This window comes from Phoenix dactylifera, chromosome 13, assembly GCF_051530095.1.
Source record: "Phoenix dactylifera cultivar Ajwa chromosome 13, Ajwa_hap1_PhDact_Kaust_v1.1, whole genome shotgun sequence".
In the NCBI taxonomy this organism is placed as follows: Eukaryota; Viridiplantae; Streptophyta; class Magnoliopsida; order Arecales; family Arecaceae; genus Phoenix; species Phoenix dactylifera.
In genome coordinates this window covers 6,392,430-6,417,635 of record NC_143202.1, presented here as the reverse complement: position 1 = coordinate 6,417,635, position 25,206 = coordinate 6,392,430, and the positions used below count along the sequence as shown (strand labels likewise).

General features: G+C 35.5%; 1 protein-coding gene across 5 annotated transcripts in view; it reads left to right on the top strand.

The window, feature by feature from the left end:
* Window positions 1-24,968, top strand: part of LOC103697600 (AT-hook motif nuclear-localized protein 10-like) — a 58,002-nt gene extending 33,034 nt beyond the window's left edge. The window contains exons 3-7 of one of the 5 annotated variants that reach the window (XR_005513718.2): window positions 5,785-5,916; window positions 13,220-13,381; window positions 13,473-13,743; window positions 24,312-24,374; window positions 24,541-24,676. Coding sequence is in view for 4 of the 5 variants with exons in the window: in XM_088709802.1 (XP_088565928.1) it covers window positions 5,785-5,916; window positions 13,220-13,381; window positions 13,473-13,743; window positions 24,191-24,276 (651 nt within the window). In the remaining variant the exon portion in view is untranslated. Of the gene's footprint in view, window positions 1-5,784; window positions 5,917-13,219; window positions 13,382-13,472; window positions 13,744-24,190; window positions 24,375-24,540 lie in introns of those variants that run through there. The other 4 variants (XM_039131019.2, XM_039131018.2, XM_088709803.1 and 1 more) reach the window with 4 other exon arrangements.
* Window positions 24,969-25,206: the final 238 nt, after the last annotated feature.

Below are 25,206 nucleotides of genomic sequence, written 5' to 3'. Positions count from 1 at the left end.
GGCATCATCTAAAGGGCCATATCAAATAAGAGGAGGTGCAGATCAAGTAAGGAGGTGTATAAAATGATATGTCCTTTCATGTGGTGCCATATTTTGACCAAGTCAACATCACATGCTAATCACATGTCCATCACGCCTCACCTCTTGATCTTTCATGATGATGATCCAAGGGCTCCAATGCAAGGCGCCATTCACTTGACCCATTATGTCTTCATCCAATGGTGGGATTAAGATTCAATGGTCAATTATGGTAGCCATCCTCTAACCCAATTCAATTGGGTTAAACCAACTCTCCATTATGTCTTCATCCAACGGTAAATCAAGATCTAACGGTCTAAATTGAATGATTTATTAAATCTAATCCAATTAGACTCAAACCAAGCCAATTAGGTGCCAACTCTTGGCTAACCCATATTAGAATATGATCTAATCAAATTAGATCAATTAAGAATCAGATTCGAATCCAATTCGAATCAGATTCGAATCCAATTCGAATTAGGAGCTAAGGTTTGCAACACCTGCTAGGATGTTTATCTTGCGAACATGATCTAATCCAATTAGACCCTTGATAAGTTTCCTTGTGTGTGATCCATTGGGTTCCATACTTAGCCAGCAATAGGTGTGAGTGCGAGTTGACCCAACTTGATTAGAACTCTTCTAATCGATTTAAGTCCAAACTGCGCGAACCCGAACTTAACAATTAGAATCCTTTCTAATTGGTGATCGAATTAAACTCTTTAATTTGATCAAACCTATAAAACAAGATTGACGTCTAGCAACGTGTCATGTCTACCCGAAAAATATGGAATTTGGTGGAAATACCAAAAATACCCTTCAGTGGCAAATTACCATGCAATTCAATCCTTTAATCAAACTGCATCCCAAATATGTATATGAGTATGAATATATGTCAAACTCAATTTCATATTCATATTTTTCTCAATCTTTTAATGATAATTCAAATAATGAAATATTAGAAACTCTTTCTAATTTTCATTCTGCTTTGATCAAAGGCTTCCTGAATTATCATATGATTAGAATAAATAGGATGCTATCTTCTCTTACTAGAAGTGATTAATTCTTTGTTGACCTACTCATAATCTTCGTACATAATTCACCATATCCAGAAGACCTCGTACATAACTTATTGTCATGAATGAGTGTAAACCAAAATATGGGTTCATGTGCACAAGATACCATGGTGATCTCAGGTCATAGGATCAGTTGCACAACTCCCACTAAGAGAATCATCTTTTGACATGTAAGTAAGACTTCATAAGATTTCTCTTTGTAGGTCAATTCAGTGAACTCATTCCTCTAATGAGCACCCACATCTTTGTATTAGTGTCTCCACACAAATGATTGTGAGATCAATCATCCTCTGCATCGAGCATACATAAGACATGCCAGTCTTTCCGGTAATCATTGATCCCCGACTCAATGTACCAATGACTGGAAATATTTAAGATTAGGATTTTAGGATTTTAAGTCTCACTAGTATGATCTCATCATAGTCTTAAAACCATTGTCCTAATCTAAGGAGTTTATCATAAATATAATCAACAGCATATGATAAAACATAACGCCTTTATTCATATTTAAATGTCATGTACATGATTTGGATAAATCAAAAGAAAAAACCTTTCGCAATACATATTGCGATTGGCTTGTAGGGCATCTACTCTTTCACCAACACTGTGCTAGAGTGGCACTGGTATGGTGTTTGGTACTAAGACTACGAATCTTGATTAGAAGGTTCATAAACCCTTAGGAGATCATGACTGGGTTTTTGAAGATGGTTATGGGGGAAGAGAAGAGAATAAGGTGTTGGCTTTGGAAATGGCAGAGGGCTGGATCTACTGTGTGGAGACGAAAACTAACTCCAAGTATTTCATCTCTGAAGGGGGAAGTCACCATGATGGTTTCCATATGGTTTCCAATCTGAATCCTATTAAAAATGATCTGCTAAAGTCCACTACTCGAGCTGTGCATCCCTTTCTCCTTTCTTCCAGTCCATCGCACTCCCTACTCGGTTTTGTAATGGGATCTGAAGGCAGAGCATAAATCCCAATTGGCCTCATAATAGGATTGGAAAGCTGAGCATAAGAAAAAGAGAAGGGGGTGAGCATAAGTTCCAATTGGCATCATAATGGGATTTGAATAACAAGCATAACAAAAAGAGAGAAAGGGGCATGCGGCTTGGTCACGTGCTACATTGTTTTGATTAAATTATTATTTTAAATTTATAATAAAAGAAACACGAGAGGGGGTGCTAGCTTAGTCAGCTAGTGCGTGGTTCTCATAGTTGTTATCTTGAGGTCGACAGTTCGTGCCTTAGCCATAGGCACCATCATATTTTTTTTTAAAAATTAATAAATTTACTTTAAAATGGAAATGGAAATAAAAAGATTAGGGGGAGGAGAAAAATAAATGCAGTCGGCACATATGGCTAGTGCGTCAGTCTATTATCTTGAGATTGAGAGTTTGGGCCTCTCTAATCCCATGAATTTCTGGTCATATTATTCCTTTTTTTTGAAAATTCATAAAAAAGTGTAAAACTAGGATTAATATGTTTTTTGTTTTAAAAATGTTCTGATTTTGTGCCCAATACTACTGGAATGAATCTAATGATAGATTATTGTGAGCTATCAAAAATAAATAAAAAATATATATGTATGCTCATACCCAATATGTTTTTGAAAATATAGTTATAATGGTCATGATATTGGACTTCATGACTTAAAAGATGAATGCAAAACATACAATGAATCGATGCATATGGTTAATGTGGGATATGATATTTGACCTTAGAGATGAGGGTATCATCCTCAGCAAAGAGGAGCCAATTCTTGGCTTGATTAACTCCTTGCAAGAGTCTTGGAATACAGTGAAGCTCACTCTACGACAGAATGGGGACATCAAACCTTTTATGGATGTTGCATGTGAGCTTGAGTTAGAGGAGGAGCGCCAGGTTCTAACAAGCTTAAAACAAATCATAGAGCTATTAACATTCCCTAACCTTCGCAACATTAGGCATTTGGGTTTCAGCTCAAGTGATAAATGACTTTGGCTAGATAGGGGACCAAGAATTCGTTGTAAAAAAAGAGGGAGACAAAAATGCAATAAAAAAGAATACAAAATTGAAGCAAGACATAGCAACACGAAGGCATGTCATAAGAAATATAAGATTTAGCAAAACTTGCTAATTGTACAGTGTTTAGTTTCATATTTATGTATTGAATTTTTGTATTCTTTTTGTGAATATTATTGGCATGTTACCTTGTATATATATATATTTTGAATAATAGCATATGATTGAATGCATTTAATTGAACAATAGCATATGTATGGGTGCATTTAGTGCTATCCAAGATGAAATTATACAATTTTAGTAACATGCTCTAGAGCAAGATATGCCGTACCGGTACCGGTAAGCGTACTTGTCTCGTAACGGACCAGTTTGTACCAGTTCCGAACCGGTCTGCCGCAGGACCGCGTGCCCACGCGGTTTCCAGCTCGTGTGGGCGTGCTGCCTAGTGTGGAAAATCGTGTGTTGGTGCGGTTCCTAGCGCGGGCAACCGCCTACGGCGTGCTGGGCAGCGCGCGAGGGCGCGTGTATGGGTGCGACCGGTCCGCTTCACACCGGTATGCGACCGTACCGATCGATTCCGGTCCTAGAGAGGGGTTGGAACCATTTTCCACGCTTGAATTGGACTGGTTAGGGATCGGACCGGTCTGCTACGTGCTGAATCGGCCGGTACAGGCCGATTCAACATACCATATTTTAGAGTCTTATTTTGAGTAGGAATTTTGAGGTTGGTAGGATTTAAAGTTATTCTCACCTAGAACTGAAATTTTGTGCAATTGGACTAAGTTTATGATAATTAGATGTTTGTATCATGAAATATGATTAGGAATATAGTGAATTTTTGATTCTGTGTCTTATATTAGATTTTCATTAACTTAGTTCATTATTTCTGCAAAACAATTGTGTGTTGTCTAGTATAATTTTTCATTTTCATGTCTCTATGTAGTAACAATTAACCATGGGTTCAGCTTCTAAGAATATTGGAGCTGATTTGAACAAGGTTGAAAAACTAAATGTGACAAGTTTGACATATGGCTCCAAAAAGTTTAGGACATCCTAGAAGAGAAAGAGGTCCATGAGACCCTTAACCATACCGTGGCTGAAACTGAGAATGAAACTTACCGCTCCACACATGAGGGATCTAGAGGCTTGCTAAGCTTTGGAAAAAAAGAAGAATAGCATACTTGCATCACATTGCTGAGCAATATGCAAGATGATCTCATCTCATGTGTGAGTTCGAGGAGTATCCTATGACTTTGGAGTTGTGGGCAGCCTTGAAGTATAATTTTGGAGATACCTCCATGCAAGGTTCGCCGAACTGTGACCGAACCGAACCGGTTGAGAGTGCTGGTTCACGGATCGGCACGCTCTAAGTTTTATTTTTCTGTAGTTCTCTCTTTTTTTGAACTTTTTCTATGAATTTAAGTCTAATTTGATTTTTTTTTGACGTTTTCTTGATTTGTTTTGATGTTTTTTGATGTTTCTATGATCCTGGTTTAAGCTAGATGATGTATCTTATTGCTTGTACGAGTCTACCGGAACTCGTGCTTTTATTCGACAAACCTGTTCAATAGCTGCCTCTGCTTCTTTCGCCGCGCCGCTAGCCGGGATAGGATCCCAATGATACAAATCATAAAATGAACAATATAAAATATTCTCAAATCAAGATACAATCAATATAAAATGAACAACATAAATAATTTTATACATGCTTCTATTTCTTAAAACAAGAAAACTCCTGTACATAATAAATTATTTCAACATTAAAATAATATGGAGAGAATAAAGAAAGGAGAAAATTGCTGTAGAAGCTTGCAAGAAGTTGAGACTGATGCATGTATGGAAGAAAGAAAGAGAAGAGGGAAACATAATTGGAGAGGAGGTGCTAGCATTGGTTTCTCACAAAAAAGAGAGAGATATCGTAGGGAAGGGGATGTGGGATTAAAGGGTAGAGGCCCTTCTAAACTGAGTAGAACTTGATTTCCCAAATAAGCAAATCTGAGAGAGAGAGAGAGAGAGAGAGTGGGCATGGGACTAGAAGGGGTAGGGTGGCCTCCTTTTCCTAAACCGAGTGGAACTTTTTTTCCTTCTTCTCATGCAGGCACTGTTGATTTTTCTTGTTCGATTAGGAAGAGCATCAAGGCCCCTCACCTAAATTAAGTAGAACTTGGTATTGTGCCCCCCTTCTTGCTTAAATTTGTAACTAATGTTGTCCTCCACCCTCCCCCCCTCCTGCCTAAACCAAGTAAGACATAGTTAGGTGCTGTGTATTACAATGGGTCCTCAGAGAGCTACATGTTCAATCATCCCCTTTTACGTTTTGAGCTTGATACCTGTACCATGTCTGTATTACTGTTGGCATTATGGTCAATTAAGAATAGATACTCTTGGAATCTCATTCTTTCTTAATCTTATTGTGCATAAGATTTGTAGGTCGTGATTTAGCTTGCCTCTTACTAGAAGCACTTGCTAGGTTAACCATAGTTAATGGCCCAAGATAGCAACTTAATGCATTTAGGTATTCTTGTTTCTAATTCCCCCCTTTCTTTGGGACAATGTTCATATGGTTAGTCTCTGTACTTCTGTTTATTTCTGCAGCTATGAATATTTTCAGTTATGGTTTACACTACAGTTTAGAATTATAATTTTTTTAATAAGCCATCTATTAACATCTGGCAATTAATATTTCTGGAAAGGATCTATCCCAGAAAATTATGTCATTCGTGCAACAGCACAGGCGTGCATTTTGTATTCTCTCAGCATCTGGTTCTATTTCTAGTGCATCCCTTATCCAGCCAGCCATGTATGGGGGATGCATAACATATGAGGTAGACAACCCTTAAACCTTATTCTGGTCTCTTTCTTTTATCTGCTCTGAAGTTCCAAAATGAAATGAGAGACTGTTAGGGAATATCAGAATAAATGCTCAATCTCAGTTTACTTTGGTTTTGCATGTCTGGCATTTTCTTTTACATGATGCCTTCAGATTCAGTAATTCTGTTGCTACAGCATAAAATGATAAATTATGTTTTGTACTTTGCTACAGTACCTTCCGTCATCTCTTCTTTTAATCTGTTATGAAATTTAATAGCTAAAGAGAGATGATATGAGACAGTTAAAATAGTTGCTTAGTCATAATCTACAGTCATGCTTTTGTACTATCACTTGCTACAATATGGGCCTTAATTTTATTTTTGACTGTTTTATTCTATGAATATTCTGGATGTTTGGTTTTCGGTTGATTGGGTATCAATTTTTATGTCATGGTTTTATCTATGCCATGCTTAGCCAGTATAAATTGTATTTCCAGTTGTTTATGCTCCTATTTTTCTGTGTTTTTTGGACTTCTTCAAGCATGGTATTTGTGAATCTTAATTGCTGGAAGCAGATCTAGTGCGGGTACAGAGAAGCTGGTCTCTTAAAAATTATCTTAATAAGAAACACTTAGAAAGTGGTGAGGGGATGAGTTTCTGAGGAGACTCGGGAGCATGTGTGCCACCCTAAACAGAAGATTCCTATTACTAAGGTGCAGATACATAGTCTCTTCATTTATGATCTAAAACAGGACATCAGATACATCTTTATTCTCTTGGTGCAATGCCGATACTGATGTCATGGGTTTCACAAACTGAGCTTTAGTTTTATTGTCATAAAGAGCTTTGCTGCTTGATGGGTACATGCAGGCTGAATCTTATGCTTGTTAGCTACTCGTTGATCTGCTTTGCTATTCGCATCTGTTTAGTTTTACCTGTACCTCTCTCTTTAAGTCTTCATAATTTGAGCTTCTTAGGTTAGTTAAGAAAAACTGTGGCATAATTATACCTTCCAGAGCATGCACTGTGGACTTCATTGTTGCTTTGTATAGATATGGTAGGTTGTTAAATATTTGATGAAACATTATTTGGTTGTGAGCCTGAACAGCAAATATCTAACACAGTGCAACTTCTTGCATTGGAATTCATCATGGAAAAAAGCAACCATTGAACCAGAATAAACCATAAAATGTTGGATTTTGTGATAACATTACCTTGAATATCTATATTATACTGATGAAGCTCAAAAGCTTTCCTATTTACTGTATATTCCTAAACCCATTTGTGTTGTTATGATTGGCCCTTTAGGCCCCTAGATGGAACTTCTAGGATTCTAGGTTAGGTTTTGGTGTGAAGGCATATGCTAATTTTTCAACTCAAATGCCAGATCGTTGCTTCTTTAGTGAAATTCCTGGAGGACGGTAAAATTATCTGGGTTAGATACTAGCTAAATCAGTGTTGCTGCAGGTGGCCTCCTAGACCACCTAGGCTGGTTCTTTAAGGAGTATGGGGGGCGCAAATACTCAGCCGGCTATTGTTTTGGTTGCAAAATCCTGAGGGTTGTCTGAACATTTTTTGTTAAACCAACAAGCTGTGGAAACAATATTGTAGGTCATTCCATCCCCAAACTGGGACTGTCTTTGTGGTATTTGTGATACATTTAGAATTAATTGTTGTTGGTTTTGATTGGATTATTTTTCCATTCAATTAAACTACGTATGCTCTTTGGTTTTTGCCCCAGACCAAGATAATTATTTTTATAGATTTCCTTAATTAAGTTCTTGCTCTCTATTTCCCCTATGCAGTGATCAAGCAAACTGGTTGTGCCTCTTGCTTGGGCATTGGGCCCAGTAAATTTAGCCCGCTATTATGTGATTCTCTTGGTGAGTAAAATATTTCTGGTTCCAGTCTAGTGTACCGCATATTCCTTGGAAATTGGGTAAAGACTATGACTGGACTATTAATCAATAACTAATAATAAGGTTGTGACAACCTATATGGATCTGCATCTGAGTTGCCAGTGATATGCAAAAGTCATATGTGACACAAATATCACATTTAGTTCCCTTCATCATAAGAATAAATCTTTTCCATTTCTAGAATGTCTGCTTAAAAAGTGAAACATAAAAGGTACACCTTATGTGATTGCCATTTTCGTCCTCTGAATTATTTTTAGGGTTTGGTCAGACACTGAACTACTTAGGAAAACACTTAATAAAGAATTGGTAAATTGTATTTTAATTAAAAGTATTTATCAAACTGATTTTACAAGCCATCCTTGCTTAACTATATGATCATTTTTCTTCACCGAATCTAGTAATTATCCCATGTTGGCAAGTGTGTTCCTTATTGGGCATCCCAAATGTCTGTGATTACAATCATGGATAACAGCCCATCCTATAATTAGGAAAGTACATATATAGCTCTGAAAATGAATCAGTTTGCTGATGTGCTAAGAATTGTTTAGTGCGATAATATGTAATGTGTTTTAGAGACTAATGCATAGGACTTATTTTTATTGGACTTATGGGTTTTAACCATGGTATGCAGTACCATTATATATCCTCTGGATAGGTGGTTCATGTAATCTCATCTAGAATTATAATGAGGATATATATGGACCCATAGCTGGATGGCATATTAGTGTATTCATACGAATTAGTGATAAGGAGAATCTAGCTAGGTAATATGTGTGTCTTCATTTGGATTTACAAATGAGAATATATATGAAAACTTGGCCAAGTAGTATGACTAGGCCTTGGAGATAATGAGTGGCCTCATTTGTACTAGCAACAAGGATAATGAGTGGGCTTTTCGTATTATGGTGAGAATATAAGTGGCTTTGGTTGCATTAGCCCTGAGGATATGATAGGCCTTGAGGGTGTAAGTGAACCTTATAAGAAAATGTGAAACTATGTGAAAAATGAGAGCTTTTCTAGAATGTAAAGTATTTTTTTTATTATTTTACAATATGTTCTTATTAGAAAATTTGATTTTTGATAATTTTTATTATCAAATTTTTTCATGAACCACGCCTGAACTTTTGAAGAATTATTCAGCTTAAGATCTTAAAATAATTATTTGGTCTCTTCTTTAAGATAGACTAGTGCATAAGTGTATTTTTGTCAAAGAGTTATACAAGTTATAATATATTTTTAACTATACTTTCTTCAATGATATGTTTTCTTTCTAGGATGTTAAATTCTAAATAGTATTTTGAGCAATATGATGGTCATACCTCAAGATTCTAGACAACTTTAAGTCTTGGGTTGTGACATAATGTACATCCAATTGTTAGATATCTTTAATATGGACATGGATATAGATTAGTATACCATGTTGGCAAAGAGAAAGGGAGAGAATATCTTTTTAAAGTGATTGGAAAACATATGGAAAGGTCGGTTACCAATGTTTTATTTTAAACCTAGGAGAATTTAAACAATGGAGCAAGAAAGACATGTGCCGACCATGCCCATGATCCTTAAATGAACTAATGCTTGGTTGCCTTGCTCCTTAAAACAAAAGCTGGATGGAAGGTTAAAAAATAATAATAGATGGACATAATCATTTGTTATGTGATTAACAGCTAGGATGCTAAACAAATTATTTGTTGTTAATTTAAGGGGCACAGTTTTATCCTATGCCCAATTCCACATGCTCTCTGCATCATTCCTACACCATGAAGCTTCTTGCATTTCTTTTCCTTGAGTCTTCTCCAACCATCCTAGTCTTTTAAACCGTGACACCCATTTTTCAAAGTAAAACAAGAGTGCCTATAAAAGGGAAACGTTGGGAAGTTGGGAGTGAGAGAGAGAAACCACTAAAAGATGAAACCAAAGAAGAAGAAAGGAGGAGAGCTGAAATGAGTTAACGGGCATCACATGTTAAGATTGTAAGAACATTTGTTAGGTACATATCCCTTTGGGCCCCTTTCCGAAGTCTAATATGTTCTTCAAGAAAACACCCAGCTTAGATCGATGGAGTAGATTAGCTCAACATGTTTTGTGGTGGTTCACTTATAAACAATTTGAGGCATTGAATGTGAAGGCTTGAGTTTGTTACTACATCCTTCTGGTATGGGTTACTTTAAATCCTCGAATGATAAAAGACTGTTTTCAAGATGATGGCTTTCTGGTATAGTTTAGCTTAAACCCTCAAACGAAAATGTGTAAATCATGGCCATTATCTTTTGAATGCAGAAAAAATAATGGCCACTGCTTTTGGGTATGACAAAACCTGCAAAAAGATGAAAATTTGGGTTCATTACCATTATCTTTGTGCATAGTCTGACTTAATAGAAGATAAGTTAATGTTATGGCCTTTCAGAATGACCAAATCTTCATTGGTGAAGATTTAGGTTGAGGATCATTGATTTTTGGGATGATTCAGATTAGTGGTAATAAAGAGGGTCTTTACCTTTGGGTATGACCTAATCATCAAAAGACAAGGACTTGGAGATATGGCTTTATCTCTAAAGCAAAGGGCTTACGGTCCGATCTGAAACAACTAAAACTAAAGTGCATGGCCAATGTTTCCAGTATGGCCTAAATTGAATGAGAAGTAAAAGAATTAGAGTTTGACCTTGCCTTCTAGTAACTTTAAAAACATTAAAACTTAAAGAAGTAAGACCTAGTTTACGGCCTTGGCTTTTGGGTATATCTTATCAAAGAATTAGGAATTAAAGAATATCGTGACCACATTTGCATATGGACTCATTATGACGCATGGTATAAGACATAGTATTTGGGCAAGTGTGGCCTAACTCCAAAGAAGCTAAAGACAAAAGACAAATCCTTATCTTTATCTTGGTCCAAATGTGCATCCATCTATTAATCTTGCTCCAATGTAATTGAAGAAAGGAGTATATGGCCTTCACATTTGGGTTGATTTTTCTCTGAAACAATAGAAAATTGTGAAAATTGTCTACGGCATTAAAGCATTAAAGCTATTTGGTTTTGCATTTTCTACCCTTATGAAATTTGAATCTTCAAACCAAATAAAAGGAACAGTTGATATCTAGTTGGTGACCCTTTTCTATATGCAATTAGGCTTAGTTCTTTGAGCCATCGAAATTACATTGAGTTTGGTCCTCTAAATGCAACCAAACTAAATTGGGTTTTCTAAGCCTAATTAAATCAAAATGGAAAACTATGTCACTAAATCTAACAAGTCAAATGCTAAAATATGTGTAATTCTTTAAACAGAATTTCATCCTCCTAGTTTATACTCGTAGTTTATACTCTTCGGCTTTTGTGTATGTATATTTCTTCACCTATCCAATTGCATGGATCTAGGGTTATGTCACTAGTTAAGGCATGCAAAGACCAATTTAACATTTACAAGATTATGTTACATCTAGTCTTTGTTAAGTTCTTAGTTGCGGCCTTTCATTTGGAGGTGTTTGGACATTGGGATGATAATGAACAATTTGCTTTTGAGATTAAAGGAAGCTATCGACCCACATCAGCAAGTGGCCTTTCCATTACGGAATTTGATGGGATCGATTCAGATGCATACGTTGCAAATTGCTCATCCCCAAGGAGATTCTTTTTCTTTCCAAGGAGAAGATCATGATTGCAAACCAATAGATCATTAAGATCAATCTTGTGAATTTATCTGTAATTTGGTTGTCAAAGTCTCAACACATTGATGCTGTGTATATTGACACCTCAGATCAGCAACGTGCAAAGATCATTACATGGTGAGACATTCTCTCCTAATAGTGTAGGTTCAACTAAACATGCTCTGAGTTCAGGTTTTCGGTGTGTGACGACACCATCAAGTGATATTGTGAAGTTGTCATACTAGCAACTAAAAAGATGGCCACTGTCTTATGCTCTCCCTAGACATATTTTAGCCATATGAATTGAGTCATAATTCCTAGCTGTGACTAATTTAAGGTACAAAGAATGATGCTTCATCCTCCCTCGATAATCTAAAGTTTCCTACCATGTGACAACTTATGCTGATCTAACTAATAACAATTATGCATGAAATATGCCATCATATCGATGCTGAATTGAGAATCTCATATATCAAAAAAGGATTTGTTAGTGCATCACTTCCAACACTCTATGAGTGGACCGACTTTGTTGGCTTAATCTATCATAAAATTTAAGAATTTTGTTCCAAAAGAGCAGACATTGTATATATTTTGAATCTCCTCACATCATATCCTACTATGTTACTCCTATAGCATTTGTCATATTTTAGTTTTTTATGTATTTTTTTTTATTTTAGTAGTTCATTGAAATTCTTTATACTTAATGCATTACAATTTCTATTTAATCAATTAGCATGTCAGGTTTTCAGATATCACTATGTCTAATGCTTATTTAAGCATTGAGATATTTGTGTTTCAGACATGTGCAGTATATTCATTTTCTTTATCTTGCATATGTGCTTAATTATGAACGCTTGCTTATAGAGAAACGTAATGACTGCTTGTGGTTAGTGTCATATCTATGTAACCTAATTTACTATAGTTTGTGAAGTGGGAACTAATATGAATATTTCTTCAAATAATTCCTAAATGCTCTATATATATAGATATTACATTATATCCTAACTTTCTTCAAAATTGTTGTTGTATAAATTTTGTATCAATTATGGAATTACTTCTCATCATCAAAAAATTTTGTATAAATTAAAATAATATTTGATATGAAAATATTATGGACCAATAAAAGGAATCTTTTCATCCCACCCTGAAAAAACCTAATTCATGATGGAAGAGTGAATTGCAAATCATGAACTTGAACCAAGAGAACCAACTACATGAGATTGCTATATTTTTGCTGTGGTAAGTTGTGCAGGACATAAATCTGTACCAGTAGCCATGTCTGTACCTTACTAGTATGGTACTGTACCATACCAGTGCAAGATACGCCCCTCATTTCCGGGAAAACCATGTGTCAGTAGAGTAGCAAAATAGGGGTGTACTGGTACTGGCACTTACTGGTATGATTTGGTATGAGTGGTATGGACTATTACACACTAATATTTTATAGTTTATTTTGGTCTTTCATTTACTATTGTTTTCTCTATCTTATATGCTACTTATGTTAATTGTTGCTTTATGAGTTATGATGTTTGAGTCCTGACTAAATTCTGAACCAAATTTTGTTTTCTCCAAATTTGATAAATTGGTTCAAATTAGCTAGTCAGTTACCTCCTAGAAGAGTACTAGTTTGGGCTATATAGATTTGAAGTATGGAAGAACCAAATTTAGCCAAACTAATACTGACTCTGCAATCTAAGACCCTATACTCTGACTTACTTTCCTACTATAATTCTTAAAAATTGTCACTGTTCTCAGGGAAGGTTTGAGATTCTTTCACTTTCTGGATCTTTTCTGCATACTGAAACTGGTGGGGCATCCTCAAGAACTGGCGGACTAAGTATATGCCTTTCTGGTGCGGATGGTCGTGTAATTGGGGGTGGAGTTGGAGGGCCTTTATTAGCTACTGGCCCTGTGCAGGTACACTGTGCACAATTGATTTCATATTAAGAATTGCTTGGTTTCCTTCACATTTTGCCATGAGAGAATCTTATCTGCCAATGTAATGCAGGTAATTGCTTGTTCCTTCTTAATTGATACTGACAGAGAAATCAGTTCTGCCAAAACAGTGGAAAATTCTGCCAGCATACCATCTATTACAACCCAAGCTGGAACTACCGTCACAACCATCAATTTCAAATCCACAGAAGAATCGAATTTGAGAACTACAACCAGCAGGGGGAGTGATGATCATCAAACTATTGGTGCAAGTGCAAGCAGTTATATGCTAAAATCTCGAGCAATGCATATGGTGCCACCATTCTCATCAATGGAATGGAGAGGTGTGTTTTCTTTACTAAATTCTATAAGCCAAGTAAGCATTGCATTCAAGGATGATATTGCATATTTGGTGTGGGAGTTTGTGTTTAAGATACTAATATGTGCAAAGCACATAATGATTCAAGAGTAGTACTTAGCAGATGGCTATGATACCATTGACCAGTGAAACATTTGATAATACATCTAATTTTTAGTCATCAAATTTATTCCTTTTATATATATATATATATATGATGTAATCTATTGCCTCTAAATTGCTTACACATAAAAATTATGTGATTTGGGGACCCCTAGCCTATGCATCAATTTGTCAAATTTTTTATATTATTTAAATTGTCCAATTTTTGACCACTTGATGCATAACTAGGAGTCACCAAATCACATTATTTTTTGTGTGTAAGCAAATTAGAAGTAGTATATCATACCAAATGACTTGAATCATTGACGTAGGATCTCCGTCATCCAATCCAGAAAAGGGTGTAACTCTATAAAAGTTATATTAGTGTAACTTGAACCTGATCCTATATATCGCATTTTTGATCGATGTCCATATTTTTCTTTGTAAAATGTTTTCTGAAGAAAGGGAGAGTCATAACAGTAAATGGTAAAGAAGGTAATAATAAGGGAATGCATTATTTAGAGAGGGTTTAGGGCAAAGCTGGATTTGCCCAAGGCTCTTGTGCTATGCATAGTATAGATAAAAAACTATTAGGAATTTTTCAAGTGGTTGAGGGACCCCATTGCTTCTATGTAACGTAGATGTGCATACGCAATTGGCATTTAGTAAGTACCAAAAAATTTGAAATTAAAATAATAACAAGAATAACATCATCAGCATTACTACAACAATTAGTACTGACGACTTATATACCATAGCCATAGGTGTAACATTAAAAACAAGGTCTGCATCCAGCTTTTCTGAAACCCACAGCTAGCTCAACTACCTGCCCAACATCTGCCAACTGTTCCAACCCTCTCCCCCTAATATGTCTCAGCAAATGTTTCAGCATAAAAGTAGGCTGCATATGCAGCCACATACACAATCTCTATATTGGGAATGTGGGGCCATTAGGACATCCACATATGCACCTGCATACACTAATTTTTAAAACAATGATTATTAGACATTTGGCTGCTTTTTTATAAGGTAACATGATTTATTAAAATTTCTTAAATATTTTCATGCTAGAAGGTTTGACAAAGTAATTGAACAATTGGTCTGTGTATTTAACTGATTTACAAGAACGATTCACATAGTTTCAGAAAAACAAAAATAAAATGTGTCAAGCATCATTAGACTCTTGGTATCCATGTGCTGAAACCACTGGTCTTTCCTTATGTTTTGCTTCAAAGATGGTCTCTCCACTTGACATCCCCTAGCTGACTTATGCACTCCTATTGTTGAATCAATCTGTTCAGATAATATTAGTCTGTTCTTCACCTGATCTTTTTCAATAATTATTCCACATTATTCTTTTGATCATTGATTCAATCTTGTGAATTTTCAATTTAATTGCTTCATTCTACTTCATGAGCAAAATTGACCTCAAGCTTCCAAAAGAATCAGCTAGCTACTTAGTTATGTGACCTTCTGTGGCATTAGTCATGGCTTGAATTCATTAACCCTTACATGTTTTGATCTCTTTATAGTCATTGCTTCTTTTAAAACTGCAGTAGAAATCAGTCATGGGTTTCTTGGATAAAACTTTCTCGATTTTGCGTGGATCAACCATAGGTACCCTTCCTCATATTGCAGAATTATAGAATTTCTGACAGCACTCATTGGATCCTTGTGTAGAATTTTTTCTTTTTCATCAACCAAATATTTTCTCTTTCTTCATGTAATTACCTCCTCAATATTGTTCCTTTTGCAAGTACCTGAGATCTTCAACTCTGTTTGCTCATGAACTTTTTGTTTGTCCCTTTTAAGGAGATAACCATAAAAATTGCACCTTTCTTTTAGCCTTAAATTTTCTTAAGAGAACATCTGGGGATATATATATATATATATATATATATATATATATATATATATATATATATATATATATATATATATATATATATATATACACATTTAAATTTGTTGTGCTTAGAAGACAATAAATGATCTTCATTGGGTTAAGAGTGTTAGGGTGTTAGTATATCATAAACTCATTTTTATTCGGCTTTCTGGAGGCTTGCTGTTCTCTGGAATAAACAAATTAACAAGTATAGCATGGATCCTCCACCAGAATCACATATACAGCAAATAAAGTTCTTATATTTGTCAAATTTAATCCAAATTTTCAAAATGGGATGATCATATTATTTTTCTCATGCAAATTCTTATCGGTATATATTTAGTATGTTAATCATCTTATATGCTATGAAGTTCATTCTTTTACTTTATGATATACATACTTTGTAAACTCACACCTGATTTGGAAAGGTGTGAGATTTTTTTATAACCTTAACTTGCATTATATATGCTTGCAAGTTTATTTTCCCTTTGATATGAATTATTTATCTGTTCATTCATTTGGTTGAGGAAGTAGGGCTTCTGAATCCTTCATGAAGTTTTGGTGCTTGGCCATGGTGTCTACTCAAACTAAGCTCTGATCCCAAAAACAATGCAGTAAAGTGGCGTATCCTGCCTTGTCCCACGGGCATGATAACCATTCAAGCTTAAGATCATATATGAAAATCGATGTAGTAAAGGGTTGTATATCTAATAGTTTATTTGTGATCTAACCTTTGAATAGTCAAAAGGATTAATTGAATACTATATTTAGAAGATTTAAGGGTAATTGTCTAGGCTCAAGCTGTAGGTGTTTGGATGACTTGATCATGCTGGAAGGGGAAACTATATGAAAACAAGATATTTAGAGTCCATGGTTTAGATCCATAGATGGAGATTTTCATTTGCAAGGTTTAGTTATCAAAAGTTTGCTAAAGATTGGTGGATTGTTTCTCCATTACATGAAATTTGACAAAAAAGAGTGATAGTGGGTTGGCCGTCCTATTTTAAACATAAGACCTTGTTATAAGCTTCAAAGGTCTAAAATTGAGATTGGTTTGATAAATAGTTATTAGAAATATTTGAAAATATATATTAACAATGATTGAAAACCTAGGGGTAGGGCAAAAGTACATGTAATCTCCTATTGTCTTGAAAAAAGCTTGATAAGGTGCCAAGAAAGGTGCTTTGGTGGGCTTTAAGAAGGGTTCCCCAACACGGTACATCGAAGTTACTGAAGATATGTACAAAGATGTTTTAAACGGTTTAGAACTTTAGAAGTTACTTTGGTACAACAAATGTATTTGTAGTCGCAACGAAACTTCAAGAATCAACAAGGTCCTATAATTTTAAATTAATTATAGATAAGCTTATGGATAATATTCAAGAAGATGTTTCATGGTGTATATTGTTTGCAAATAATATTATTGTAGATTGATGAGAAAAGAAGTGGACTAAAAGTTATATTAGTTTTATAGAAGAATTTTTTAGAGGATATAGGAATAAAACTTACTAGAAAAATGACACAGTATCTAACAGTAAAATCAAAAATAAATATGAGGTCCTGATAACAATGATTGACTTGATACACTACAGACTGATAGGTTTCTTTGTTTGGGATCTATTACACAAAATAACGGAGAGATAGATAAGATATATGTCATACGATTAAAGCTGGTTGGGTGAAGTAGAGAGGTACTTTTGGTGCATATTATTTGCTCAATGCGTATCTTGGAATTTGAAGTGAAACTTTCTAGAACAACAATAAGTCTTATAATGTTGTATGGGTAATGCTATGGTGCACTCATTTTGTGCACAAGGAATGCTTTCTGTGCCACGTGTCATAAGGCAATCACTGTAACTCCTAAAAATTGGTTCCAAATATTGGAGTGCTTGACTTTTGTGCTACCAAGCTAGCAAAGTATGTGCCTATTGAACTTTTGATATGCGCTAGTGGCCACCACAAGCTACTTTCCATCTTGTATGGATCAAAATGTTGGACAATAAAGAGGGTTCATGAAAACAAGGTAAGAGTGGCATGTTGAGAAATTAATGTCTTGGAGGAGTTGTTGGAGTTACAAAAATCGGGATAAAGTGATAGAAAATCAGTTCAGATGGCATGTTCATGTACAACAAATATCTTAGGGAGATCCTGTAAAAATAGCTGCTATAATTTGTGTTGAAGGCTATAGGAGAATGGGTACATCTAGGGGTGTTTGAGTGTGGAATAGATTTTGGAAGGGATATCCCTTGTACTTTTGAAGGGAAAGACCTACTTCATGGAATAGGTGGATTTTGGCTTTTGGTGAAAGGAATAAATGCGGGGAATAGGAGGGAGTAAAATATATTTAATGCATATTGAACTTTACGATAGTATGGATTTTATCACAAAGACCAAATAGTAGATAAGGGTAAAATGATAATCGGAGGGACTAGGGCCAAGCCTATTCCGTGAAATGTCTATTCCACCATTTTGAAGGAGTAGACATACTGTGTGGGCCCACTTATACCCCTACATGGTATAAGTCTTTATTCCATGGCCCATTTTGGTGTTTGGCAAAGATATCCCCCCTTTGGGGTGATATCTTCCCACTTATTCTGCAGCCAAACACCCACTAAGGTAATGTTGATAGAAGTTTTGGGAAAAGATATGGAAAAACTTGAAATAATACCAAAAGTGGTTCTAGATAGGAATTCTTTGCAAATAAGGATATTAAAGCCAACCGTAGGGCTTGATGGTTATGGTTATGGTAGATGTTCACGACTGAAGCTTAGGACATAACAATTATCACAGATATAACTATTCTCTTTTACAATTTCCTTGAAGCAGCTGACATACAATGGGTAGAAAGAATCATCAGTTTCTATCATTGAGGTAAGTAGAGAGATTTGAAACTTATTCAAATCTGAGTCATTTGTCTGCTTTATTTTATGGAAAATTCTAAAATGCAGCTTGGATTTAACTGGACAATTATCTCGTTAATCACTTAGAACTCCTGCTTTTTCTCTTCTCTTGACAACTTAAACAGTCACAAGTCAGATCACAGAAATTATATCAAAATCAGATCCAGCTGTTACAGTAAAAAAATTGAAAAAGAATACAAACCTAAACTGCACTTGATCTTCATGAAAATCTGTATCCTGTATGCTGTAGATATAATAGACACTAGGACAGAGGCATAGGTTTTTTTAGGCTGATTAATCAAATCGATAGATGTCCTTTTCCTAGATAATGGTTATCTGCCTTAGTCAGACAGCTTATTGACCAATCCCTTCTTATGATTGTCAATTAATGCAAAACAGTCATTTTTCATTTACTCTTATTAAATTTTCGCTTAATGACATTTGGTAGGTAGTGAATCCAATCTCTCTTCTCGAGTCTAATAACTTGATCCATGAATGTTTCGCTGTACCTCTTCTCCTTTTCTACCTTTTCCTTGTATAATCATTCACACAAGGCTTGGAAAGTATTTTTAGTTGAGATCAGGCTAACAAGTTTTAATTGCTTATGGAGTAACGGCGGCAGATTTTTAGATCGCTAGCTCAAGTCTTCGTGTCCTATTTGCTGATTCTGCAATATGGTGCATTCAAATAGTTCTGGTCGCAAGGGACTCTTCATATTTTCATTCAATGCCCATATCAACTGTAATACCTAGTAACTGGGCCCGACCCATTTGATTGGCCTATTGGATTTGGCCCAACAGAAAAAAAATTGCATGTGCTGCGCACATGCGATCAGGGAAGAGACTCTCAATGGGAGTCTTCTTCCTCCCAATTTTGTCGGATGGAATCCGACTCTGGGTTGGATATCGATCACGACCGAGGCTATTTAAAGCCCCTGCCGGCGTTCTCTTTGTTTTTTTTCTCTTCGAACGCCGATCACCATTTGTACCATCGCCATGGCCAAATGCCGCCGGAAAACAGGTAAAGAACCTACCACCTTCAATCTACCCTTCCCTTTCTTTTGGACCCTTTGAGTACCCTAATTTCCGTTGGTGATTACCAGATTTTATGTCAAGAATGGATGCTTTATTGTTTTCTATTTTTATTTGAATTTTTTCGATCTCATTCTTTCTTTCTGGCGGTTAATGCCACTAGAGCTTGTCGTCGAGGTCTTCGCCCGATTCCTCATGATGCTTTGTAGCTGTTGCAGGGGCCCGACTGTCGGGATGCCTCGGTTATATGATGTAAGGGGTAGAGACCCTTGTTTTCGAGTCGGTTTCCGCTGCCAGCCACCTGCTACCACCGGCCGCCGACCTTCAATTTGTCGGTCGTGGTTCCTCGGGCCTACCAGCAACCACCTCTCCTCTTCCTAGTTAGAGGGCTCTATTCTCTCCTCTCCCCCACGGTTGGATTTAGTAAGGATGTCTCTTAGTGACTTTTGGATTGGCTCTAGTGAAGGATCCTGATCTAGGATCGTCGGATAGTTGCCAATCTCCACCCTAACCCTCGCCAGACCTTGTTAGATTGGCCACCCTTGATTTTTTATTGAACCACCTGATTCTAGTTCGAACATGATCAAAGGAGTTTTGTCTTGATTAGACCGACTGGGGTGTCGGGCACTCCCGCTTGGTCAACCTTGTGGGGTGGTGGAATTAGAATTTTTATTTTTTAAAATAATTATGCTAAAATTTTAATAAAAAATATAAGTTTTGAATCTTAGGTTCTAAGAGGGATTATCAAAATTATTTGGACCTATAGTTTGATTTCGCTTGCAAGATAAGTGATGGTTTGCCTTTTCTAGATTTTTTTATTTATATAATATTATTTTTACATCGAATAATTTGTTAATCAATTTAAATGTGATTTATGAATTTTATTAGATGGTGTTTAAATAAACATAGATATATAATTTGAAGCAAGATTTTTCGGGCTTTAATTATACTGTTTACTGATTTTACATCATATATGTATATTTTGATTGGATTATGATATATATGTTATTGTGTGAAAGAAAATTTGATATTTATCAAATTTGAACTCTCACTATATTCTAGACTGCCAATTGGGGGTTATGCATTGGTACTTTGACTATTATTGAGCTCATTAATTCTACTTCTGGCCCCATAATAGGGTATAAATGTGATATTCTAGTCCACTCCATAGGATGTAAGTGCAGTATTCTGGCCTGCTTCGTAGGATATAAGTATGGCATAGTTAAAAGCTGTTAAATTGAATATGATTTGTTTCAAATCGGATTTATGAATTCGTATATGAATATTTGAAAGATACATATTTTAATGGATTTGCGTTTTATAGCAAAATTGGTTATGTCTTTACATTGATTCATGGTAATGTTATTGCATGAATTATTAAGTTAAGGTATTCATTACTTATTGAGTTGTCTAGTTCATTATACAACTTTTTTTATAGATTTAGAGAACTAGTATGACTAGGGTTTCAATATAGGAGAGTGACTAGCAGAACTTTGGCACAAATTATCTTAGAATGGAGTTTATTTAAATTGACGTATTATCAGAGAATATTGTTAGAATTATTAGACTGTTAAATTTTGAGTTACTTATAGAAATAAAGTTTGCATATGAGTATATCATATTGAGATGCCTTGCATGCTTGTGCGAAGGGTTCTCTATGAGTATGCAGTGGCTGTCACGGCCTCGACTCGCGATCTCGGATTGGGGGCATGATAATTAATATATGTCAGAGCATAAATAGATAAATTATGATATAGAATCAGACATAGGATGAGTGTAGGAGGGTAGACACTAGGGATATTGGGATATAAATCTATATTGATTATAGAATAAGTTAGTTGGAGAATTGAGACATCCTATTCAAGGATTTCTAAATAAAGAGAAAAAAATTATGCATTATCAATTTGATACTTTATGGTCTTTTTATTAAAAGACATTTCATGAATCTAGAGAATATTGGTAGTTTAAATTATAGTTGCGCAATGAAAGCATAGTGAACGGAAATATTTTGAAATTGGTCAAATACGATAATATTGATTTGAGAAGTGTTATGATTTGATTTGGAAGAAGTCTCCTTAAATTTTGAAGACTCCGCTAAAAAAATTTCGTGGACGAAATTTATTAAGGGGAAGGGAAAATGTAATATTTAGTAACTGGGTCTAGAGGATTTGGCCCAACAGAAAAAAGAAAAGAAAAAAAAATTTGCACGTGTCGTGTACGTGCGAGGAGGGAATAGACTCCCGATGGGAGTCTTCTTCCCTCCGATTTTGTCGGACGGAATCTGACTCTGGGTCAGATTCTGGTCATGACCAAGGCTATTTAGAGCCCCTCCATAGTCCCTCTTCCACTCCACTAGAATTTCAGCCTCAATTGATGCTTAATGCCTGCATTCGTTCGTTTTTTCTCTCCGAACGTCGATTTTTTTTCGCACCATCGCCACTGCCAAATGCTGCTGGGAAACAGGTAAGGACCCTGCCATCTTCAATTTACCCTTCTTCCCTTTCTTGACCCTTTAAGAGCCCTAATTATGGTCGGTGATCATTGGATTTTCTATCAAGAAAGGGTGCTCTGTTTTTCCATATTTTTCTTTGGATTTTTCCAATCTCATTCTTTCATTCTGCCCATTAACGCCGTCGAAGCTTGTCACTGAGGTTTCTGCTTGGTTCCTCATGTTGGTTTGTAGCCGTGGTCGGGGCTTTGACTACCGAGATGCCTCGGTTACATGATGTAAGGGGTAGAAACCTTTGTTTTCAAGTGGGTTTTCGTCGTCGGCTGCCTGCTACCACGGCCGCCGACTATCAATTGGCCGGTCGTGGTTCCTTGGGTCTCTAGCCCCCACCCTGGCCCTTGCAAGACACAATTAGATTTGGCCATCCTTGATTTTTTTGTTGAACGACCTGTATCCTAGTTCGAACATGATTAGATGAGTTTCGCCTTGATTAGACTGACTGAAGTGTCGGGCACTTTTGCTTGGTTAGCCCTGTGAGGATGCTGGAATTAGGGTTTTTATTTTTTTAAAATAATATTGATGAAATTTTAACAAAAAGTATAATTTTTGAATCTTAGGTTTTAAGAGGGATTATCGAAATTATTTGCACCTATAGTTTAGTTTCACTCGCAAGGTAAGTAATGATCTGTCTTTTCTAGATTCTTTATTTTTATAATATTATTTTTATATCGAATAAATTATTAATTGATTTATATGTGATTTATGAATTTTATGAGATGATATTTTGAATGGAAAATAGATATCTAATTCGGAGGAATATTTTTCGGACTATTATTATATTGTTTACTGATCTTACATCATATATGCATATTTTGATTGGATTATGATATATATATTATTTTGTAAAAAGAACTTATATCAAATTTGAACTCTCGACCTATGTTCTGGATCCTACCATTTGAGGGTATGCACTGTCACTCTGACTATTATTGAACCTCATTGATTGTGCTTTTGGCCCCACTATAGGTATAAATGTGGTTCTGATCCACTTCACAAGGTATAAGTGCGGTATTCTAGCCCATTCTGCAAGTTATAAGTGCAGTTCTATTTCTGTCTTAGCCACAGGATATAAGTGTGACCATGGTTAAAGGCTATTGAGTTGAATGTGATTTGTTTGGGATCGGATTTATGAATACATATATGAATATTTGAAATATATTGATTTTAATGAATTTATGTTTTAAAGCGAAATTGGTTATGTTTTTACATTGATTTGTGGTAATTTCGGTTTTACTATTATATCTTATGTTATTACATGAATTATCTAGTTAAGGTATTTATTATTTATAGGGCTGTTTAGCTCATTATACGACTTCTTATTTATTTATTTATTTATTTTACAAATTTAGAGAACTAATCTAAACGGGGTTTCAATATGGAAGAGCGACTAGTAGAATTTTGGCATAGATTATCTTAGTTTAGAGTTTATTTAAGTTGATGTATTACTTTAGAATTTTGTTATAATTGTAAGATTTTTAAATTTTGAGTGAGTTATTGAAATAAAGTTTGCATATTATCATTTAAGATTGTTTCATTGTATGTTTATGATATCATGTTGAGTTGCTTTGCATGCTTGTGGGAAGGATTTCTTATAAGTATGCGGTGATTGCCGTGACCCCGACTCGCAATCTCGAGTTGGGGGCATGGCATCAACTCATTCAATTTTCAACTTTTTCATGTACCTTGCCTCCATCTTTACAAACTGCATCTGCGAGTTGGCCACGTGACATCAACTCATTCAGTTATCAACTTTTTCATGTACCTTGCCTCCATCTTTACAACTCCATGTCTAATATATTCATTCGCGGTTCATGTTATCCTCATGAAAAGCATCAAATTCACAGCATGCTTTGTTTTTGGTTTATGTTTTTTATGTTCTTTTGAATAATGTCATATCATAAATATAACAGGATAGTTTTTCCAACTTACTGTTATATTATCAACCAAGGCTCCTCAAAATAATCTTATAACAGACATTTACTGTTTTACCTAAAAATCGTGGGTAGATTTTCTTGGAACCTCTTCAACAGAAACAATGATCTTGTATGGAGTTGGTTCTTCACCAAGAGAAGGAAGCATCACTACAATTTAGTTTTGTGACATGTCTTAGTAAACTTTGATTATCAGGGAAGATCTGAATCATCATTCTTGGGGCTAGTCTCTTGCAGCATTTGAGTATAATACTTGCAGGTAACTAACGTCCAGGGTGCAGTCTCATTGACTGTAAAATATCTTTGCAAGTCAGCATAGTTGCTTCTTGATACTTGTATCTTGTGCCATATAAAGAAAGGACGCATTCATTAGCTTTCTCTAAATTTTCTATCTCTACAATTGCATGACCTTCTGTTTTTTGCAGGAAGGCAAGATGGTGTGCATGGAGCATGTCAGTCACCAGATGATGACAATGAAAATATTCAAGATTAGCCGCAGTTGGGAGCGGAAGGTCTTACAAGTTCTGTTCATAGCTTTGTGTGTTTCTTGGTTAGAAAATCATATGGGCCTTAGAAAATGGATAATGGATACAAAAACCTTTATATGACACAAAATTCTCCATGAGGTCTGTATAATGATCTCCTACACTAGATTTGAAATAGTGATACCCCTTTTTTGTGCATAAAGGGTATGTGGCACATAGATGGGTTGAGATGACCATGCTTCTCCTCATCATATCAAATCCTCCTTATATAGCAATTTTTGTTAACTCTCATCTTTGCCACAGAATGTACATATAAAATGCTCTTCTGACAGATTTTTAATGATTACTGAAGAGATACTGGTTGCCAACCTTATTTGTTTTCTAGTAAGAGTCCACGAAAAAAAAAGGGGAAAATCGCATGTACTTGCTGGCTTGGTAGGAGGTTTATGCTATTTAGTGGAACCTCTCCTTGTCTCTTTGTAGGAGTATAATACTTGCAGGTACTAATCAAAAGGGTAATAGTGTAAGTTTAAATTTATAAAAGTTATTAACATTGCCATTAAAAAAAATAATAAATTGGGTATTATGCCAAATACAAGATGATTT